The following is an 18,347-nucleotide window of genomic DNA, read 5'->3' on the forward strand; positions in this document are numbered from 1 at the left end:
AACAGTCGTGACTAGCTAGTTGATTTGTTCAACAATGTATCGTGCATCGAGTTACATAGTTGTACGGGAAACGCACCCCAGCATGGGAATTCATGCTAGTTTAAGCTGGTCTTTTCAGCATAATCCTTCCATTATTGGTCGTGTTAGTTTTGGTGAGCGTGTTTGGCTTTCCTCTCATTGTGGCGCACATTAATTTGTGCTCACTTTATCTCCTTTCTATTTTGTGAATGAGGCCTGGAGCTAACCTGTGGTGCATTCTGATGAACGCTGTGACTAAGCAATGCTAAAGCAGGACAATGTGTCCAGTCATATCTCTGTAAATGAAAACGTCCACTACACCACCCTGTAATAGGGGCCAGAGCAGAGCTGTATTTTAGAGATATATTTGGACTGTGATGGGAAATTTGCTCTGTCAGAAAGCCCATTTACAGCAGATGCTGAGATAATAGAACGGAGCAGAATCTTTATGACCACGCAACCAGGGCCGCTGTAACTTTGACACAGTATCAGCTTATTAAGTTGCATGGAGAGTCTCCTTGGTGCAGCCAGCCTGTATTTAAATGTCATGATCAAGGATGCCATTGTGAGATCTTAAAAATTGCTGCATGCAACCACTCTGAAAGAAGCCCAGATCTGTAAAGGAGATGTGTGTAATTTTTCTGATGTGAAAGCGCTCTTTTCTCTTTCAGTTTAATATGCAGAGGCAAGCAAAAATAAGCCATTTGTAGGTTGATTTTTCTGAAAATTGTAAATTGAGATACTGTAGCCGAAAACAATGCGACTTTTTATTTGAGCATACCAACATAGCCAACCAATGGCAGGACTGTTTTTCTGGTAGACAGGGTAGATGTTTGAGAGACCTAATTAAGAAAAGTCTAATTTTGTAACAACAAAAATAAACAAATAAGTAAACAATAAGTAATATAATACTTTTTGCATTATAGATATAAAATAAAAATATGAAAAAAATAATTTTAACAATATGAAATAAAAATCAAGTATGAAAATAGTTTTGTGAATATTTTATTGTATTATATGATATTAGAATATCTATAATATTTAATTTTGAAATTGTATTTAAGAATAAATAATATGTTTATTTGTTTTGCATAAATAATTATTATTATAATGTAGAAAAATATGAAAAAAATGTATTTTAACAATATGAAATAAAAAGCAAGTATGAAAATAGTTTTGTGAATATTTTATTGTATTATATGATATTAGAATATCTATAATATTTAATTTTGAAATTGTATTTAAGAATTCATAATATTTTTATTTTGCATAATTATTATTATAATGTAGAAAAATATGAACAAATGTATTTTAACAATATGAAATAAAAAGCAAGTATTAAAATAGTTTTGTGAATATTTTATTTTATTGTATTATATTATATTAGAATGTCTATCATATTTAATTTTGAAATTGTATTTAAGAATTAATAATATTTTTATTTATTTTGCATAATTATTATAATGTAGAAAAATATGAACAAAATGTATTTTAACAATATGAAATAAAAAGCAAGTATGAAAATAGTTTTGTGAATATTAAATTGTATTATATTAGAATATCTAGAATAATATTTAATTTTGAAATTTTATTTATTTTAACAATAAATTATTATTATTTTATTTATTTTGAAATAATTCTCTCCTTTCTTGCAACACTGGCTACAGAGAAAATATACACAATTAATAATAATAATAGTTTTGTAACTTGTTTTTGTGCAGTGAATAATTATTTTATGTTGAAAACATCTTTTTAAACTCTTTAATTTCACATTTGCTATTACACACAATATAAATATGTTCTTATATATTAAAATCTGCAGCTGCTTTTATATTTTATACAAGTTTTTTTATATGCGAGTGTCCCTCGCCGTCATATTTTGTGTTTCTAGGCATTACAGTCTGTTTGACCAAATGTTGTAAATATTTTATTCTTTCTTCAGTTCCCCTATGGAGTCAGTGCTGTTCTATGCCATTACCACGCTACACAACCTGTTACTGCACCAGGAGGGAGCCAAGATGGCGGTGCGTTTGGCCGATGGACTGCAAAGGATGGTCCCCCTTCTGAAAAAGACCAACCCAAAGTTCCTGGCCATCACCACAGACTGCCTGCAGCTGCTCTCTTACGGCAATCAGGAGAGCAAGGTGTGTGCATGTGTCTCCATGACAGCGCCCCCTGTGGCAACACTGAGAATGCATTGCCTTAGGAATTGACTTTATAGAGTATGTGTGTCATAATTCATGTTGTTTTTCTCTCTTCACAGTTGATCATCCTGGCAAATGGTGGGCCAGAAAGTTTGGTGTTCATTATGAGAAACTACAACTATGAAAAGCTCCTATGGACCACCAGCAGAGTCCTGAAGGTGCTTTCTGTCTGTCCAAGCAACAAGCCGGCTATTGTTGACGCTGGTGAGTATATGCGTGTGTTATGTTCTTCTTTTAACTCTCTTTGTTTCACTTTGTAATTTTTTTATTCCTAGACCCTAGAGGAATATTCTTATCTCTTTTCTTTCTTTCCCAAGGACTGTTCTCTTGGGCATTTTGTATAATTTCCCTATAATATCGCAATCTCCATCTCATTTTTGTCTGTTTCAGATGTTGTCTCTGTGGGTTTGGGGCTTTTTGCATCTTTTTTTTCCCCACTTCTTGATTAATGAATTTCCATTACTTTTCCAGTCATTCATGATTATTACAGACATATTTATGAGATTGCTGGGGGCGATTTCCATTTGTTTGTCGTGTACCAATTTTGGGAATAAAAACATTTGAACAATTATACACTATGGATTCAAAAGTTTAATTAATGTTTTTAAAAGAAGTCTCTTATGCTCACTAAAGCTGCATTTATTTAATCAACAATACAATAAAACAGTAATACTGTGAAATATTGTTACAATTTTAAAATCTAATTTATTGCTGTGATCAAAGCTGAATTTTCAGCATCATCACTCCAGTCTTCAGTGTCACATGATCCTCCTTGCTGATTTGGTGCTCAAGAAACATTTCTCATTCATATCGATGTTGAAAACAGTTGTGCTGCCTAATATTTTTGTGGAAACCGCCATTTTTCAGGATTCTTTTATGTATATAAAGTTAAAAATCTTTTGTAACATTATGTCTTTACATCATTTTTGATAAACTGAATGCATCCTTAATTAATAAAAGTATTAATTTCTTTTAAAAAATCATACTAACCCAAAACTTTTGAATGGTAGTATACGTTTTTTGTGTGCAAATGCTCCAAAAAGACAAATAAATCCCTGATTTGAATGCATATCAATGAATGATTTGTCTTTTTGAGCTTCTCTGCACAGCTTGACCAAAAATATACTTTCACTACATAACTTTCTTTTTTATTACCAGTTCCATAAGTCTGGAAAAAACACTATTTGTAAAATTCTTGTCGTGATTTTTATGATCATGAGAGACAGTTGAGATATCCAAAATTGTTGGGTAGAGTAGGGAAATGGGATCGAGCCGAACTCGAACCTGCATCATCCACACGAGCAGCATGACTCGACATATCAGGAGCATGTGTGCAAACCGCTATACTACTGTCCCAAAAATGCATGATTTATATTTGATTCAGCCATTGAACTCAATTATATTTTCCATTAAAACTAATAATACAGCTTTATGTTAAAACCCACCTTTAACCCACTCCGCCTGTCAGTACATCTTCACAGCAGTCATGGATGTTACTTTATTAATTCTGACCTTTCAGCGAATTAATACTTAAATATACAACGACAAAGGTTGCTTGACTCAAATATCTTGCCCTATCGCGCCTGCCAGGGCTGATCTCATAAAAGTCTTTACAGTTATGGCGTGACTATGTCCTCTTCCCACACGAGGCTTCGACGCTCGTCTTGAGAAAGCGCTGAGGATCAGGTAGTTACAACACTGGATGAGAGGCAGTTTTCAAGGATGTCTCCTAATCTCCTTCCCTCTTTTTATCTTCCTAAGCCATGTGGCTTTTAGTTTATCTGCACCGACTCCAAAAGACATTTCTCTCCCCTTGGCAGACAATGGCTAATCCATGGAGAAATACAGCCTTCTTTTTAGAGCACGATGTGTAGCTGAATAGTTTTGTTCTTTTTTCTTTTTTTTTTGTGGCTAAGTCCGATAAATATGGACTCTAAACCCTTTTTCTCTCCATTTGGCAGGAGGTATGCAGGCTCTCGGCCAACATCTCACAGGTTCGAGTCAGCGTCTAACACAGAACTGCCTGTGGACCCTGAGGAATCTCTCTGATGCTGCAACCAAGCAGGTAAAGGAGCTGTTCCACTAGAATGTGTGTTTGCTAGTGCTGCTTGTTATCGTTGCTCATACTTAGGGTTATGGATTTGTTCTAATCTCTTAACCTCGGGTGAATGTCTCAACATGAATGATACCTCAAATCATGCAGCTTATTGAAAAGAGTTGCTTTTACTTTTCAAAGCCATTGGAATTTTGTCTGGTGGATGATGGATCAGGTGAAAATTCCCACAGATTTCCACTAAACGGGAGACCAAAGCCATATGAGACAAAAGAGTATTGTAGAATCTGACTTGGGCTTGCAAGAAACCACTCAGAATTAGTGTTGGTATCCTTTGAATTTTAGCAATTTCGATTCTTATCGATTCCCAGTTTCGATTCCAGTAAGGTAAAAACATTCAGTCAAAAATTTATATGAAACTTATTTTTTTCCCCATCCCCCTCTGTCTCTCTCCCACTTCGCTTCCTGTCTAATCACTGTCCTATCATAATAAAGGCAAAAACGGCAAAAATAAATCATAATTTTTTTTTTTTTTAAATCAGTGATTTTGTCGCCACCGATGGCCTCATGGGTAGATGGCCAACGCGCTTCGCGCGACCTGAGTTCGAGTCCCGGCTTGTGGTCCTTTCCCGATCCCGTCCCCCTCTCTCTCTCTCTCCCACTTCACTTCCTGTCTAATCACTGCCCTATCATAATAAAGGCAGAAACGGCAAAAATAAATCAAAATTTTTATTTATTTATTTTTTTTTAAATCAGTGATTTTGTCGCTGCCGATGGCCTCATGGGTAGATGGCCAACGCGCTTCGGGCGACCTGAGTTCGAGTCCCGGCTTGTGGTCCTTTCCCGATCCCGTCCCCTCTCTCTCTCTCTCCCACTTCGCTTCCTGTCTAATCACTGTCCTATCATAATAAAGGCAAAAACGGCAAAAATAAATCAAAATTTTTATTTATTTATTTTTTTTTAAATCAGTGATTTCGTCGCTGCCGATGGCTTCATGGGTAGATGGCCAACGCGCTTCGGGCGACCTGAGTTCGAGTCCCGGCTTGTGGTCCTTTCCCGATCCCGTCCCCCTCTCTCTCTCTCCCACTTCGCTTCCTGTCTAATCACTGTCCTATCATAATAAAGGCAAAAACGGCAAAAATAAATCATATTTTTTAAAAATCTTTTAAATCAGTGATTTTGTCGCCACCGATGGCCTCATGGGTAGATGGCCAATGCGCTTCAGGCGACCTGAGTTTGAGTCCCGGCTTGTGGTCCTTTCCCGATCCCGTCCCCCTCTCTCTCTCTCTCCCACTTCACTTCCTGTCTAATCACTGTCCTATCATAATAAAGGCAGAAACGGCAAAAATAAATCATAATTTTTTTTTTTTTTTAAATCAGTGATTTTGTCGCTGCCGATGGCCTCATGGGTAGACGGCCAACGCGCTTCGGGCGACCTGAGTTCGAGTCCCGGCTTGTGGTCCTTTCCCGATCCCGTCCCCCTCTCTCTCTCTCTCTCTCTCCCACTTCGCTTCCTGCCTAATCACTGTCCTATCATAATAAAGGCAAAAACGGCAAAAATAAATCATATTTTTTAAAAATCTTTTAAATCAGTGATTTTGTCACCACCGATGGCCTCATGGGTAGATGGCCAACGCGCTTCGGGCGACCTGAGTTCGAGTCCCGGCTTGTGGTCCTTTCCCGATCCCGTCCCCCCCTCTCTCTCTCTCTCTCCCACTTCGCTTCCTGCCTAATCACTGTCCTATCATAATAAAGGCAAAAACGGCAAAAATAAATCATAATTTTTTTTTTTTTAAATCAGCGATTTTGAGGGAGGACCCGATTTGTCATGACAACGGCTCTCTTCAGATGTGTGCTCAAAGAAAACAGCGTGCGGCTTGAGTGCCGAAATAAGTTCCGATTCCAGAATTGGAATCAATTTTCCATTCCCAAACCTACCCAGAATACCTTAGTAATTGCTCAGCAAAACCCAAGAAACAATCCAGAACATCTTATCAACTGCATAGCAATTGCCCAGAAGCATGGCCGTCACCCGAGGGGAGAAAGATCACGATTTCAACTGAGGGGATGATTTCTTTTTTTTTTTATTCTTTTTTTTTTATATATTCTGCTCTGTTATCCACCTTATTCCAGACGAGCCTTCTGCGTTGCGAATTATGAGTTGCACTTCCGGTTTGAGGAGCTTCCATTTAAAAGCCTGAAATGAATCGTTTCAAATCATAAGGCTGCCCTACAAATGAAGCTTATCTGTCAGTTTGACTGAATGAGCTGTAAATTTTTCTTTCATGTTTTATTTTCAGACATCATGAGAATAACGTATTACTTGGTATTTTAACATGACATGTTATAACAAGAATATCTATGGCAAGAGCTCTTTTCAGTCGCTGCTTTCTATCCTCGTGATTATTTTATTTTGTCTCTTTGCATACCGCTGTAATAGTATGAAAAAGGACACATATACTGCACATTTGTCGTCTTTTCTCCCGATATAATTTACGATATATCCCATTAATAATTCACTGGAATGCACAAAGAATCTCTCGTTTTTCTCCCCAAAGTCAGGTTTGTTTTCACAGGTAAATACAATTTATTATCTGTAAAAAAGATGGAAATCTGTACTTTGAAATAGTATCACGCAATGCTGAAGTTCATGAACATTTTTTATTAAGGCAACGTATATTACATAATACAGATTGCTTATATATCACTATAGTTATATTTAACCCGTCCGTTATTGCTGTGGAAAGAATCATGCTTTTTCAAGGCCTACTTTTACACTTTGAAATGTCCTTTTAATGTTCGTTGGATGAAGGGTGAGTAGAATAATGTCATCTCATTGTATCCAGTTAAAAAAAAACGTATTATTGTGTTCATAGAGTGAGCCTTTCACTGACTGCTTACAGCTTAAAGGAAGTTATACCCATAATTTGCGCAAAGCGTCATGGGGCGCATAAGGTGGATTGCTTAGTAGATTTAGTGCTTTTCCTCAAAGGAAATACAATTGAAATGTGGAATTGAATTAATAATTACAATTCTTTTTGAAAGGAAAATCTATTTATGTTTTAACCTTGTTACTGTATTTTTTTTCTAAAGCGACGCAAAATTAGCTCAATTATCCTGAACAGAAAATCAGTCAATCAAGAATATGGGCTGAATGTAAAATGTCTTTTTAAACAGATAATTAGAATATTTGCCTACTAATGAAATAACAATAGCATTTCATTTTACAATATTGCATTCAATTATTAAATGTGCAAATGCTCCAAAGGATTTCAGCCCAGACAATGCTTGAAAGCCACGAAACGGCTTTCATGTAGTCTGACGTTTTTTTCCACTGTTCGTTCTAATTCTTTTATAGTGCAGGCGACCTGTGGTTTTTATAATTATTTCTTGCCTCCACACAATTTGTCCCTCATCACTGCTACTCAGAATTCAGTGGCCCAGAAAACACACAATTAACGATAAACAGGTTATCATTTTCGTCCTTATTATTAAATTCAAGGAACAAAAACAACTATTAACAGACGCGTCCCCTTCTGCTCTCACGGAAAGTGTCTAGAATTTAAATGTATGTATTTGAGCTTGTGTCATTCCGGTGTCTGTCCTTCTTTTTGCCTGTCTAATCCTTCACACACCCACATTTTTTCTTATCTCCTTCTTCCACTGCCTTTTCTCTTTCATTTGTTCCTTATCTTGGTCTTTTCCTCTTCCAATCTTGTGATAATTAGCGGTTATGACTGTCTGATTCTATGTTTTTATGTGAATTTTTTGCACTGTTATATAACCCAAGATGTAACCAATATGTGTGTTAACATGATTTTTTTGTGTAAAAAGTTGGTAACAGCTTCTTCCTAGGTTACTGACATCACTAACCCTGAAATTTAAATAAACCCCCCGATAGCACGCAACAAGGGAGGTGAGGCCATGTTGGGCTGCTTTAGAGAAGAGGAAGAGTTGTTATAGTAAAGTGTCGTTGTCATGCCATCATTTTATGCCAAACTGCTTCACAAACAAGGGTCAATTCAACGCTGGATTTGCACAAAATATTAACATGACGGCACATGCTAGTCAATGAGTTGAATCAACTCCTGTTCAGTAATGTCCAGTTGCATTCTAAAATTTGTAACTTCTTCACCATCCTAATGACAAACTGTCACAGTTGTGCCTGTCTGATGGTCCAGCACTGTTATATTCTTATGTTTTATATATATATATATATATATATATATATATATATATATATATATATATATATATATATATATCATCTCCGAGCAACACAGCAGTGTTTCGTTAATAAATTCCCGATTTGAATGAGACATTTGAATGAATGACTCACTTGTAAAGACAGTAACTTTCCGCCACCTACTGGCCATTTAAATTCATATTTCTATAACATGGATGGGCAATGTCGGTCCTGGAGTGCAGAGTTTAGCTTAAACCCTAATCAAACACACCTAAACCAGCTAATCAGTGTCTTCTTGATTAGTAATACTATAGACGGGTAATTTAAAAAAAATTTTTTATTAAAAATATATATATATATATTTTTTTTTTATCGGGGTTGGAGCTAATATCTGCAAGACAGAGGCACTCCAGAACTGATGTTGCCTATTCCTGATCTATAATTTTGTTTTTAATGCTATATTTAAAACATTAATCTTATAGCAGAGCTAAAATAACAGAGCACAAAGTACAGAATAATAAAAGCAAAGAAAACAACTTTAAGTTTAAGATTTGTGCAATATAATTTTTAATGTGTTTAAAGTTTTGATTCACACTTGTTATTTTTTAAATGCGCTTTCTATTCATGCTTATTATATTTTTATCTGTGACCATGTTCTTTGCCATTCTGATCATTTTGCATTATTTGTTTCAATTTGTGCAATATATTTTTACATGTGTTTTTAAATTTTTGATTCATGCATATTATTTTTTGATCCATGACCGCAATACCGGCGGGAATCTAACCCCATATTCCGACTCCGGTTTGAAAAATGTATGGCTGAACACCATCATTTTGGCTGTGTGAGATTCTCCAGCTTTGTTTTTGTTGAGCAACCGAAGCGTGAGCTGTTGAAGCTCCGCCCTCTTCTGGAAAGGGGGCCAGGAACAGCAGCTCATTTACATTTAAAGGGACACACACAAATAGGAGCAAATTTAAAGGTGCCCTAGAATTTAAAAATTGAATTTACCTTGGCATAGTTAAATAACAAGAGTTCAGTACATGGAAATGACACACAGTGAGTCTCAAACTCCATTGTTTCCTCCTTCTTATATAAATCTCATTTGTTTAAAAGACCTACGAAGAACAGGCGAATCTCAACATAACACCGAATTCAGAATTCATTCAGAATCAAATGTAAACATACAAATAAATACAATACTCACATAATCCGACACATGCATGCAGCATGCATGACGAACACTTTGTAAAGATCTGTTCTGAGGGTTATATTAGCTGTGTGAACTTTGTTTATGCAATGATAGAGTCGAGAGCTCGGGAGGGGGCGGAGAGCGCGAGCAATTAAAGGGGCCGCAGCCTGAATCGGCGCATTTCTAATTATGCCCCAAAATAGGCAGTTAAAAAAATTAATTAAAGAAAATCTATGGGGTATTTTGAGCTGAAACTTCACAGACACATTCAGGGGACACCTTAGACTTATATTACATCTTGTAAAAAAAAAAGTTCGATGGCACCTTTAACAAGCTATAATAAATTATCTGTGTATTTTGAGCTGAAAATTCACAGACACATTCTGGAGACACCAGAGACTTATATTACATCTTGTGAAAAGAGGCATAATAGGTCCCCTTTAAAACATAAAACATATAAAATCTTACTTTTAAGCTTTCACAATTACAGTTTTTAATGTATTTTTGATCAAATAAATGCAGCCTTGGTGAACATAAGAGACTTCTTTCAAAAACATAAAGTCTCACAGACCACAGCATTTTGAAAGGTAGTGTATTTGAAATGTATTGAATTCTTCTTTCATGTCGATACAGGAAGGTCTCGATGGTCTCCTGCAGATCTTAGTGAGTCAGCTGGGCTCAGATGACGTGAACATGCTGACCTGCGCTACTGGCATCCTGTCAAACCTCACCTGCAACAATGCACGCAACAAGGCCCTGGTCACTCAGAGCGGCGGGGTGGAGGCCCTGATTCACGCCGTGCTTCGAGCTGGAGAGAAGGAAGACGTGGCCGAGCCGGCCGTCTGTGCCCTGCGTCACCTCACAAGCCGCCACCCCGACGCAGAGCTGGCCCAGAATGCAGTGCGTCTGCATTACGGCATCCCTGCCATCACCAAGCTCTTGGGCCAGCCGCACTATTGGCCTGTGGTAAAGGTCTGTATGTGTTTTCTTGTGTGTGTGTCTGAATTGCTGCCAATTTGAAAGTCCTCTTCACCGTTTAACCGTTTAAATTTAAAGGTCAGATTTGAATCATCTCGGGGCAGGGCTTGCTCAGCTTTGATGTGGAAGAATGCTGAGACTTGCCTCTCGTGTTAAGCTGATTTGGTGCCGCATCTTAGTCATTGAGTGGCCATCCTACGCTCCTCTGGGGCTTCAGCACAATTTTGAGAACACTAGCTGGAACAATAAAAGAGGCCTCGAGCATCATATTCAAGGAATCGCTGCCATACATTGTCTGAAAGCTGCAAAGCCTTGCATCAGGATGCTGCAGGGTAAAATGCTTTAGTTTTTTAATGAAAGAAATAAAATTATATAGAATGACATGAAGGTGAGTAAATGACGACAAAATAAAAAAAGTGCTAGACAGCGTTTTTAACCAGGATTCATCGATTTTTGCTTATTCATTGGCAATCCGACCAAGTTTAGTAGAACTGAACTTGATGCAAATATTACAGCTCAACCAATGGTGTGCATTTGGGGAAGGACAATATATACAGTCTTACCAACCCGTTCGAAAGTTTGGGGTTGGTAAGATTTTTTTGTTATTACAATATTAAAGGGATAGTTCATCCAAAAATGAAAATTATTACTCACCCTCCAGCCATCCTAGGTGTATATGACTTAAATTAAAAAAATATTCTAACTCTTTCAAGCTTTATAATGGGAATGAACGGTACCCGAGATTTTGAAGCCCAAAAAGCACATCCATCCATCATAAAAGTAATCCATACGGCTCCAGGGGGTTAATAAAAGCATTCTGAAGTGAAGAAAACCTTTAGAAAACCTTTATAAACTATAATCACTGGCTTCTGGCAATGGCTGTACGTGAGTCTAGTTCCGGCGGAATAGTGACCTTTGACCTGACAGTTTTCCTTTGCACTTCTAAAATAAACATCACGTTTCTGTTGCACATCAAATGTAGTGACCGATTATTTATATATATATGTGTATATATAGTCAATGCCTCAAAGCCCTTGAAGCTTCAGCAAATCAGGTAGGTCGTGGCGGATGTAATTGGCTGTCCTCGGCTCTCTGATTTGTGGTGGGCAGGACTCTGATGAGCTCGGGCTCCCGGCACGCATGATCTCCCGCTTAATCGTATCAGACCGTTGGAGCAGAAACCTGTGTGTGTGTGTGTGTGTGCTGTGATCTGTTCTGCACGTGTGTATCGATCCAGAAGAACGAGAATGCCAGGCTTTTATAATCTCTCACAGTCTGCATGCAGAGTCTCCTAACAAAATCAACTTGGATGAATAAGAAGTCTGTAAAATAAGTGTTTACACTGATTAATCCTACTCAGATGTTTTATGTGTTGCTCTCTGTTGTGGTGCACTCAGGGATTTGTTTCTGTCTGTGTTGAGCTGACCAATATCACACTGCCATGTTTTCATGTTTTCATTTCTATTTCCACTGTTAAAATGCAGTCAGCCATTAATATATTCTGCAAACGAAAGTGTCCAATAACAGGAGATTAACAAGATGAAGTGAGAAGTATTGGGCTGCTAATGCGATCTCGACTGGTCTGTGTAAATCTCAAACCACTTTTATTAGACTACTTATGTTACTTCATCTCATTTTCAAAAGTTTTTTTTATTTTTTACCTGTAAAACATTTTTAAATGAGAAAAAAATTACTGAGTGCACCTTTAAGTGATGCAGTGAACCACGAGAGACTGTTACAGTGATTTTACTAAGAAAGAAAATTCACAAAGGAGATCTTTTTAATATTTTACCTTTTTTTCCACAGGCAGCTTTTTTTTTTTTTGTAGAATACACTTACTTTTTATACCTCAAACTGAGTTCAGATTTGCCAAGATACCAAAGACTGCAATCAAATGTATTTGTTTATATTTTTATTTATAATATTTTGTTTTGGAAGCGAATTTTTCCCCTTTTTTTCTCCACTTTTGAGCGTAATAAAGCAATAAGAATTCACTGTGTTATAATCACTGTAATCAACAGTAATCTTGTGGCTTATTGCTTTTAAAAAATTTTGGCAACAACAATACGATAAAGACATGAATAAAGATGCCAATATTCAATAAATGAGCAATATCACACGAGTAGCTGTGCGATATGGCTGTATATCAGCACGGCTGTGATTCGGCCGTAGGCACGAGGCCACAGGACATTTTGATATACCCCAAATGAATTATATTTTTAACCACTATCTACATAAGAGCCAGCAGGGAATACCCAAAGGACTGGCCGAGATGAAGCTGTTCTCTGCGGGTACATGAGGGCCTGAATGGCTGCTGACGGCCTGGAGCTCACATCTGCGAAAGCGTCAAAACAAATTGTAAAATAGGCGCTATGTTTATATATGAGTCACATATATGAGGTCTAAATAACTACATTGTCACCTAAAAAAAACTCTTTAAACTAAATTTCGTGACATAACAACAGTAGTATTTGTAAAAAATATATGGTGGATTTGCTCGACCACCATGACATTTGCCGTGAACGGAGTGATACAAACGGTGAAATCAGATTCGAGAATCAGAAAGAACTGTTGTGTAAAAAATTATATTTATGAAGAATAATACAGCTATAGCCTAACTGTTATAGTAGTATAGACCAATTTTATGCATTTATGATTTTAAAACTGCTTTGAATGTGGCTCATTTAGAGTCAGAACTATTCATTTTAAAATGGCTCTTATGTTGAAACCAGAAAACAGTTTGACAAACAAAATGTATGCAAACCTTTTGTACTGTGGATGGGCCATCCCAATTTAGCTGAGGGCTTTGGTTGCACCCAGGCAGGGTGGAGAAGATAGATCGCTAATGCAACACACATGAAACCCCGATGTCTGGAATGCATTGCATCATGTTTATTTCTCTTCCATTTGGAGATGTTTCTGGCGTTTGACATGGCTTGCCGTCCCACCCTGCAGAGATCTGCTCTATCAGCCGCCGTTCTCTAATCAGCGGAGGAACGTTGTTGACTAATGATGCGTTGTGAAGGAGGCCGTAGGAAATTAAGCGTTTACGCAATGCTGTTTGTGCACAGATGGTTAGGCAGAAGCAAAATGACACCTCACATAAATGCATGACATTTCCACTGAACTACATCGTGGAATGATATACAGGTGATTTCACCTACAAAGTCTTGCATGTGCATTGATGCATCCATAAACAGTTTTGCATGCACTTACATCAAGCATCTCAACCTAAACTTCGTATTTAGCTCAAATTTTTAATTAAAAAAACCATCATTGTTGCAAGTAACATCGCTCAGTTGCCATCATATTGATGTCAGTGCCTGAGTTTGTCGACAGTCAGCACTTTGGGATTTACAAGAGTCACTTGTTCGAGATGATGAAAGCTTTGAGGAATGGACTTATAGTGGAGCTGCACAGTGATGAATTCACAACAATTGTGTTTGGTTTCAGATTTTTTTGTAAAAGTATGGGGGTACAAAAGTGGGTCACGGTTCATTGTGTTTAAGGGAATTTAACTAAACCCCATGAGAAAGAAAAGGAGAATCACAAAGGAGATCATTTTTTAATATTGTTTTTCATAAACAGCAGTAAGATTCATAGAAGAAAACATTTGGAGAGATGTTTGCTTGCTTTTTTGCCCTTGCAATGTCTCAAACTGTGCAGCTTTACCAAGATACCAAAGACTGCAATCAAAATCATGTACCTAAATATAAACTCATCAAATTCTTCCAAAACCAAATTATGTGATATGTGATTATTTTCATTTATTTTGGAAACCATACTCAGGTTATGTTTACACAACAACAATGTACTGCTTTTTTTTTTCGTGTACAGACAACAACGTTGTCAAAAAGCTCCTCGTTCACACAGATCCATGAAAACAACTAAAAACACTGTATTATTCATGCCAGGCCAGTAGTTGGCGATATCACTTTGTAAATAAATACTACGCGCCTATAGACTGAACATGTAATACACATGTGCATGACACCAGTGTTGCCAAGTCTGTGATTTTCCTGTGGAATCGGGCCACTTTTGAGTAGTTTCCATGGGTAAAAATGTTTTCCGCGGGTTGATTTCTACTCCCTGTACGTACGATTTGAATATATTCAGTTAATTACAACTAATTGAGCTTAATTTATATAACTACGTTGAAACATATGATAAACAATAGTATTTAACAGTGTATTGTATTGTCAATACAAGATCTTGACCAAAAATTGATGCACCTCTTGATGGAAATAAATGTTGCAATGTTATTTCCATCAAGAGGTGCATCAATTTTGGTCAAGATCTTGTATTGACAATGCAAGAGGTGAGCACTCTGTAAAGTCTACTCCAGCACATCCCAAAGACTTTAAATTAAATTAATGTATGGACTCAGAGGTTGCATTCATGAGTCTTCATGCTCTCTCCCAACCATTCTTTCACAATTTGAGCCTGATGAAGCAGTGTTGCCAAGTTTTCCTGTGGAATTGGGCCACTTTTGAGTTGTTGCCATGGGTAAAAATGTTTTCCGCGGGCTGATTTCTACTCCCCGTACGTACGATTTCGGCGTTCCAACACCCCCAAAGCTCCCCCTAGACGTAGAAATTCAGTGGAGAATTTGGCCGCCCCATAGAGAAAATCACATTGGGCTATTTTTGACTGGCCATTGGGCTACTTTTGTTGCACTGACCTGGCAACCCTGGATGTCACTATTTTCACAAATTTGCATTTTTGTTGTTCATATGAAGATGATACGGTATTATTTTCAAGCACACTGTAAAAAAGAATTGTTGGTTTAACTTAGTTAGTTAAACCAACAATTTGGGTTAGTTAACCCAAAAATTAAAATTCTGTCTGAACCCTTTAAAAAAAGTAAGTTACCTGGATGCCTTAAAATTTTGAGCTCATTGAAATTTAAAAATTTGAGTTAATACAATGAAGGCGATTGATTTAATCAACAAAACTCAATATATTATGTTATCTAAACCACATTAATTATCTAAGTTGATTTGACAAAAGAAAAAATGTTGTGAAAAATCTTGAAAATAATTGTTTACAGTAAACACAATTTTAATAGTTTTCAGGCCACCAAAACAGCAGTGTCTTGTAAGTGAACTTACCAAGATGCCAAAGACCGCAATCAAAATCACATATTTGAATATAAACTCATCAAATTCTTCCAAATCCAAGTTATCAGAGCTAATTATTTATTTATCTATTATCATTTTAAGAAAAAGCATCAGGTAAAGATCATAATTAAATGATAATCAAATGAAACATAGCAACTTCTTATTTTTATAGAGTATTTTTTATTTATTTTGGAAACCATGCTCAGCTTTGCCAAGGTACCAAATACTGCAATTAAAATCATTTATCTCAATTAAAACTCATCAAAATTGATTCAAAGCCAAAATATGTGAGCTATGTGATCCAGTTTATTTATTTATTGGTTTTAGGCATTTAAAGAAAAAACATAAAAGGTGATATTTAAATGCTATTTAAATTATCTTTATTTATTTATTTATTTATTATTTTGGAAACCATTGCATTAATCCATTTGTGAGCAGAAGAAAGCAATAAAATAAATTAATTATTATAAAAATAAATTAAACATAAAAGTTACAGAAAATGCTATGAACAGTAGTTAATTATATGCTGTACATTTTTCACACCATAGGCCACAGTGGGCTTGATTCGCAACTTGGCCCTGTGTCCAGCCAATCAGGCGCCTCTGAGGGAATCTGGGACGATCCCTCGACTGGTCAACCTGCTTTTGAAAGCTCATCAGGAAACTCAAAGACACGGCTCAGGGGCCCAGCAGACCTATCAGGTGTGTTTGAAGGTTTTTCTACCTGTGCATGGATTTTCCATATATCCTAGTTGGCCTCTTTATTCACCCTCACATATAGGCTGAAGCCTCCAAAGGGAGGTCAAAATACAATCCAATTAGCATCACAGTCCCAGTATTTGGTGTATACCAGGTCCCTTTAGCGTCAGAGTTAATGTTTTCTTCTCACTGTCACACTTTTTTTCACAGGATGGCGTGCGAATGGAGGAGATTGTGGAAGGCTGTACAGGCGCTTTGCATATACTGGCCAGAGATCCGATCAACCGAGGGGAAATCGCCAGCATGCAGACCATTCCTCTGTTTGTGCAAGTACTGAACCAACTTATGGCATTCCTGGCAGTGAATCTGGCTCATCTGTGTGTGTTGTGATGTGTGGGTGTTGTGGGCGATGACTGCAGGGCGTCTGGCTGCTGTTTGTTTGTCTGCGTTTGTCCATGTTTATGTTGCACTACTAGTTTTGGGGCTGCTCTTTGAAAAAGTAGTTAGGACTACTACAAACTACCAGCGTAAAAAAAAACGAAATACCTTAAAGGATTAGTTCACTTTTAAATAAACTTTTGCTGATAATTTACTCACCCCCATGTCATCCAAGATGTCCATGTCTTTCTTTCTTCAGTCGAAAAGAAATTAAGGTTTTTGATGTAAACATTCTAGGATTTTTCTCCATATCATTAATTTCAATGGGCACCAAACGGTTGAAGGTCAAAATGGCAGCGTCAGTGCAGCTTCAAAGGGCTTTAAACGACACCAGACGATGAATAAGGGTCTTATCTAGCGAAACGATCGGTCATTTAAAAAAAAAAAAAAAAAAAAGGTTTAAGTTTTATAAGCACAAATGCTGGCTTTGCTCTTTTCTCCGATGCGCGTTCGTGACGTCACATAATACGCAATTACGTTGAAAAGGTCACGGTTGACATAGGCGTAGCAACCACAGTTTCATTCGCTCAGGATTGTGTATAGGAAATCTCTGAAAAGTCACAAATTTCTGTCCTGTCAAAAAATTTCTTTTAGGCTTTCTAATATTAAAACACCCAGGATACGCACACCTTTCAAGCATGAGTTTAAAATATTCTAACTGACCGCCAGAGTGAGTTTTTTTTTAAGGCGACCCTTATTTTAGAACGTTTGCCCTTATTGTTTCCACGGCGACGTGTGCGTGCCACAATAACACTGTATGAGAGATGGATCACTATTATTTTGTTTTTCCTTTTTTATTTAAAATATTCGCTTCAACTTCTTCAACTATATGATATTCCGATTCTCAAATATGTGTGAGTGAGTGTGTTTTGTCGTTTAAAAACCTTTATAAATGATCTTTATCTTGATCTATAATGCGAGATGGGCGCCGCCATCTTAGTTTGCACTGCAGTTCACAGAGTTCTGTCAGTTTGATTTACAGCAGGTGAATACATCAGTTTCTCCTGAAATATATGCAAGTGGCTGGTGAACTGGAAGAGTAAACTTTATAGTTACTTAGACCCATTATGTGTGTCTGATATGAATAAATGTCGGCAAATTATATTTGAATTCACTGTTTATTGATGCTTCCACTGACGTCTGACATCAGTGTGTATTTTATAAACTCCAAATGTATTGTTTAATGGTGCTTATGCGTATTTAAATGTCTGAAACCTTAAAAGAAACATTATGTGGCTGAAAACACTGCATAGCTGTGATGACAAGAGAGCGCGCGTCAATAAACTGACACAAAGACATTTGAATATGTGTATACGATCCTCCTTCCGCACATTTGTAATGTAAACACTGACTCGATACTTCCGCCTACGTCAACCGCGACCTTTTCGACGTAATTGCGTATTACGTGACGTCACGAATGCGCATCGGAGAAAAGAGCAAGGCCAGCATTTGTGCTTATAAA

At 37.0% G+C, this 18,347-nt stretch overlaps 1 protein-coding gene across 4 annotated transcripts in view; it reads left to right on the forward strand.

Annotated features, from left to right (window-relative positions):
- jupb (junction plakoglobin b) overlaps positions 1-18,347 on the forward strand; it is a 122,645-nt gene that overhangs the window by 95,600 nt on the left and 8,698 nt on the right. For all 4 annotated transcript variants that reach the window (XM_048203023.1, XM_048203026.1, XM_048203022.1 and 1 more), the window contains 6 exons: positions 1,961-2,162; positions 2,282-2,426; positions 4,184-4,287; positions 10,285-10,623; positions 16,298-16,450; positions 16,658-16,777. In XM_048203023.1, the coding sequence (XP_048058980.1) occupies positions 1,961-2,162; positions 2,282-2,426; positions 4,184-4,287; positions 10,285-10,623; positions 16,298-16,450; positions 16,658-16,777 (1,063 nt within the window). The remainder of the gene's footprint in view (positions 1-1,960; positions 2,163-2,281; positions 2,427-4,183; positions 4,288-10,284; positions 10,624-16,297; positions 16,451-16,657; positions 16,778-18,347) is intronic.

This window comes from Megalobrama amblycephala, linkage group LG9 (assembly GCF_018812025.1).
Source record: "Megalobrama amblycephala isolate DHTTF-2021 linkage group LG9, ASM1881202v1, whole genome shotgun sequence".
In the NCBI taxonomy this organism is placed as follows: domain Eukaryota; kingdom Metazoa; phylum Chordata; class Actinopteri; order Cypriniformes; family Xenocyprididae; genus Megalobrama; species Megalobrama amblycephala.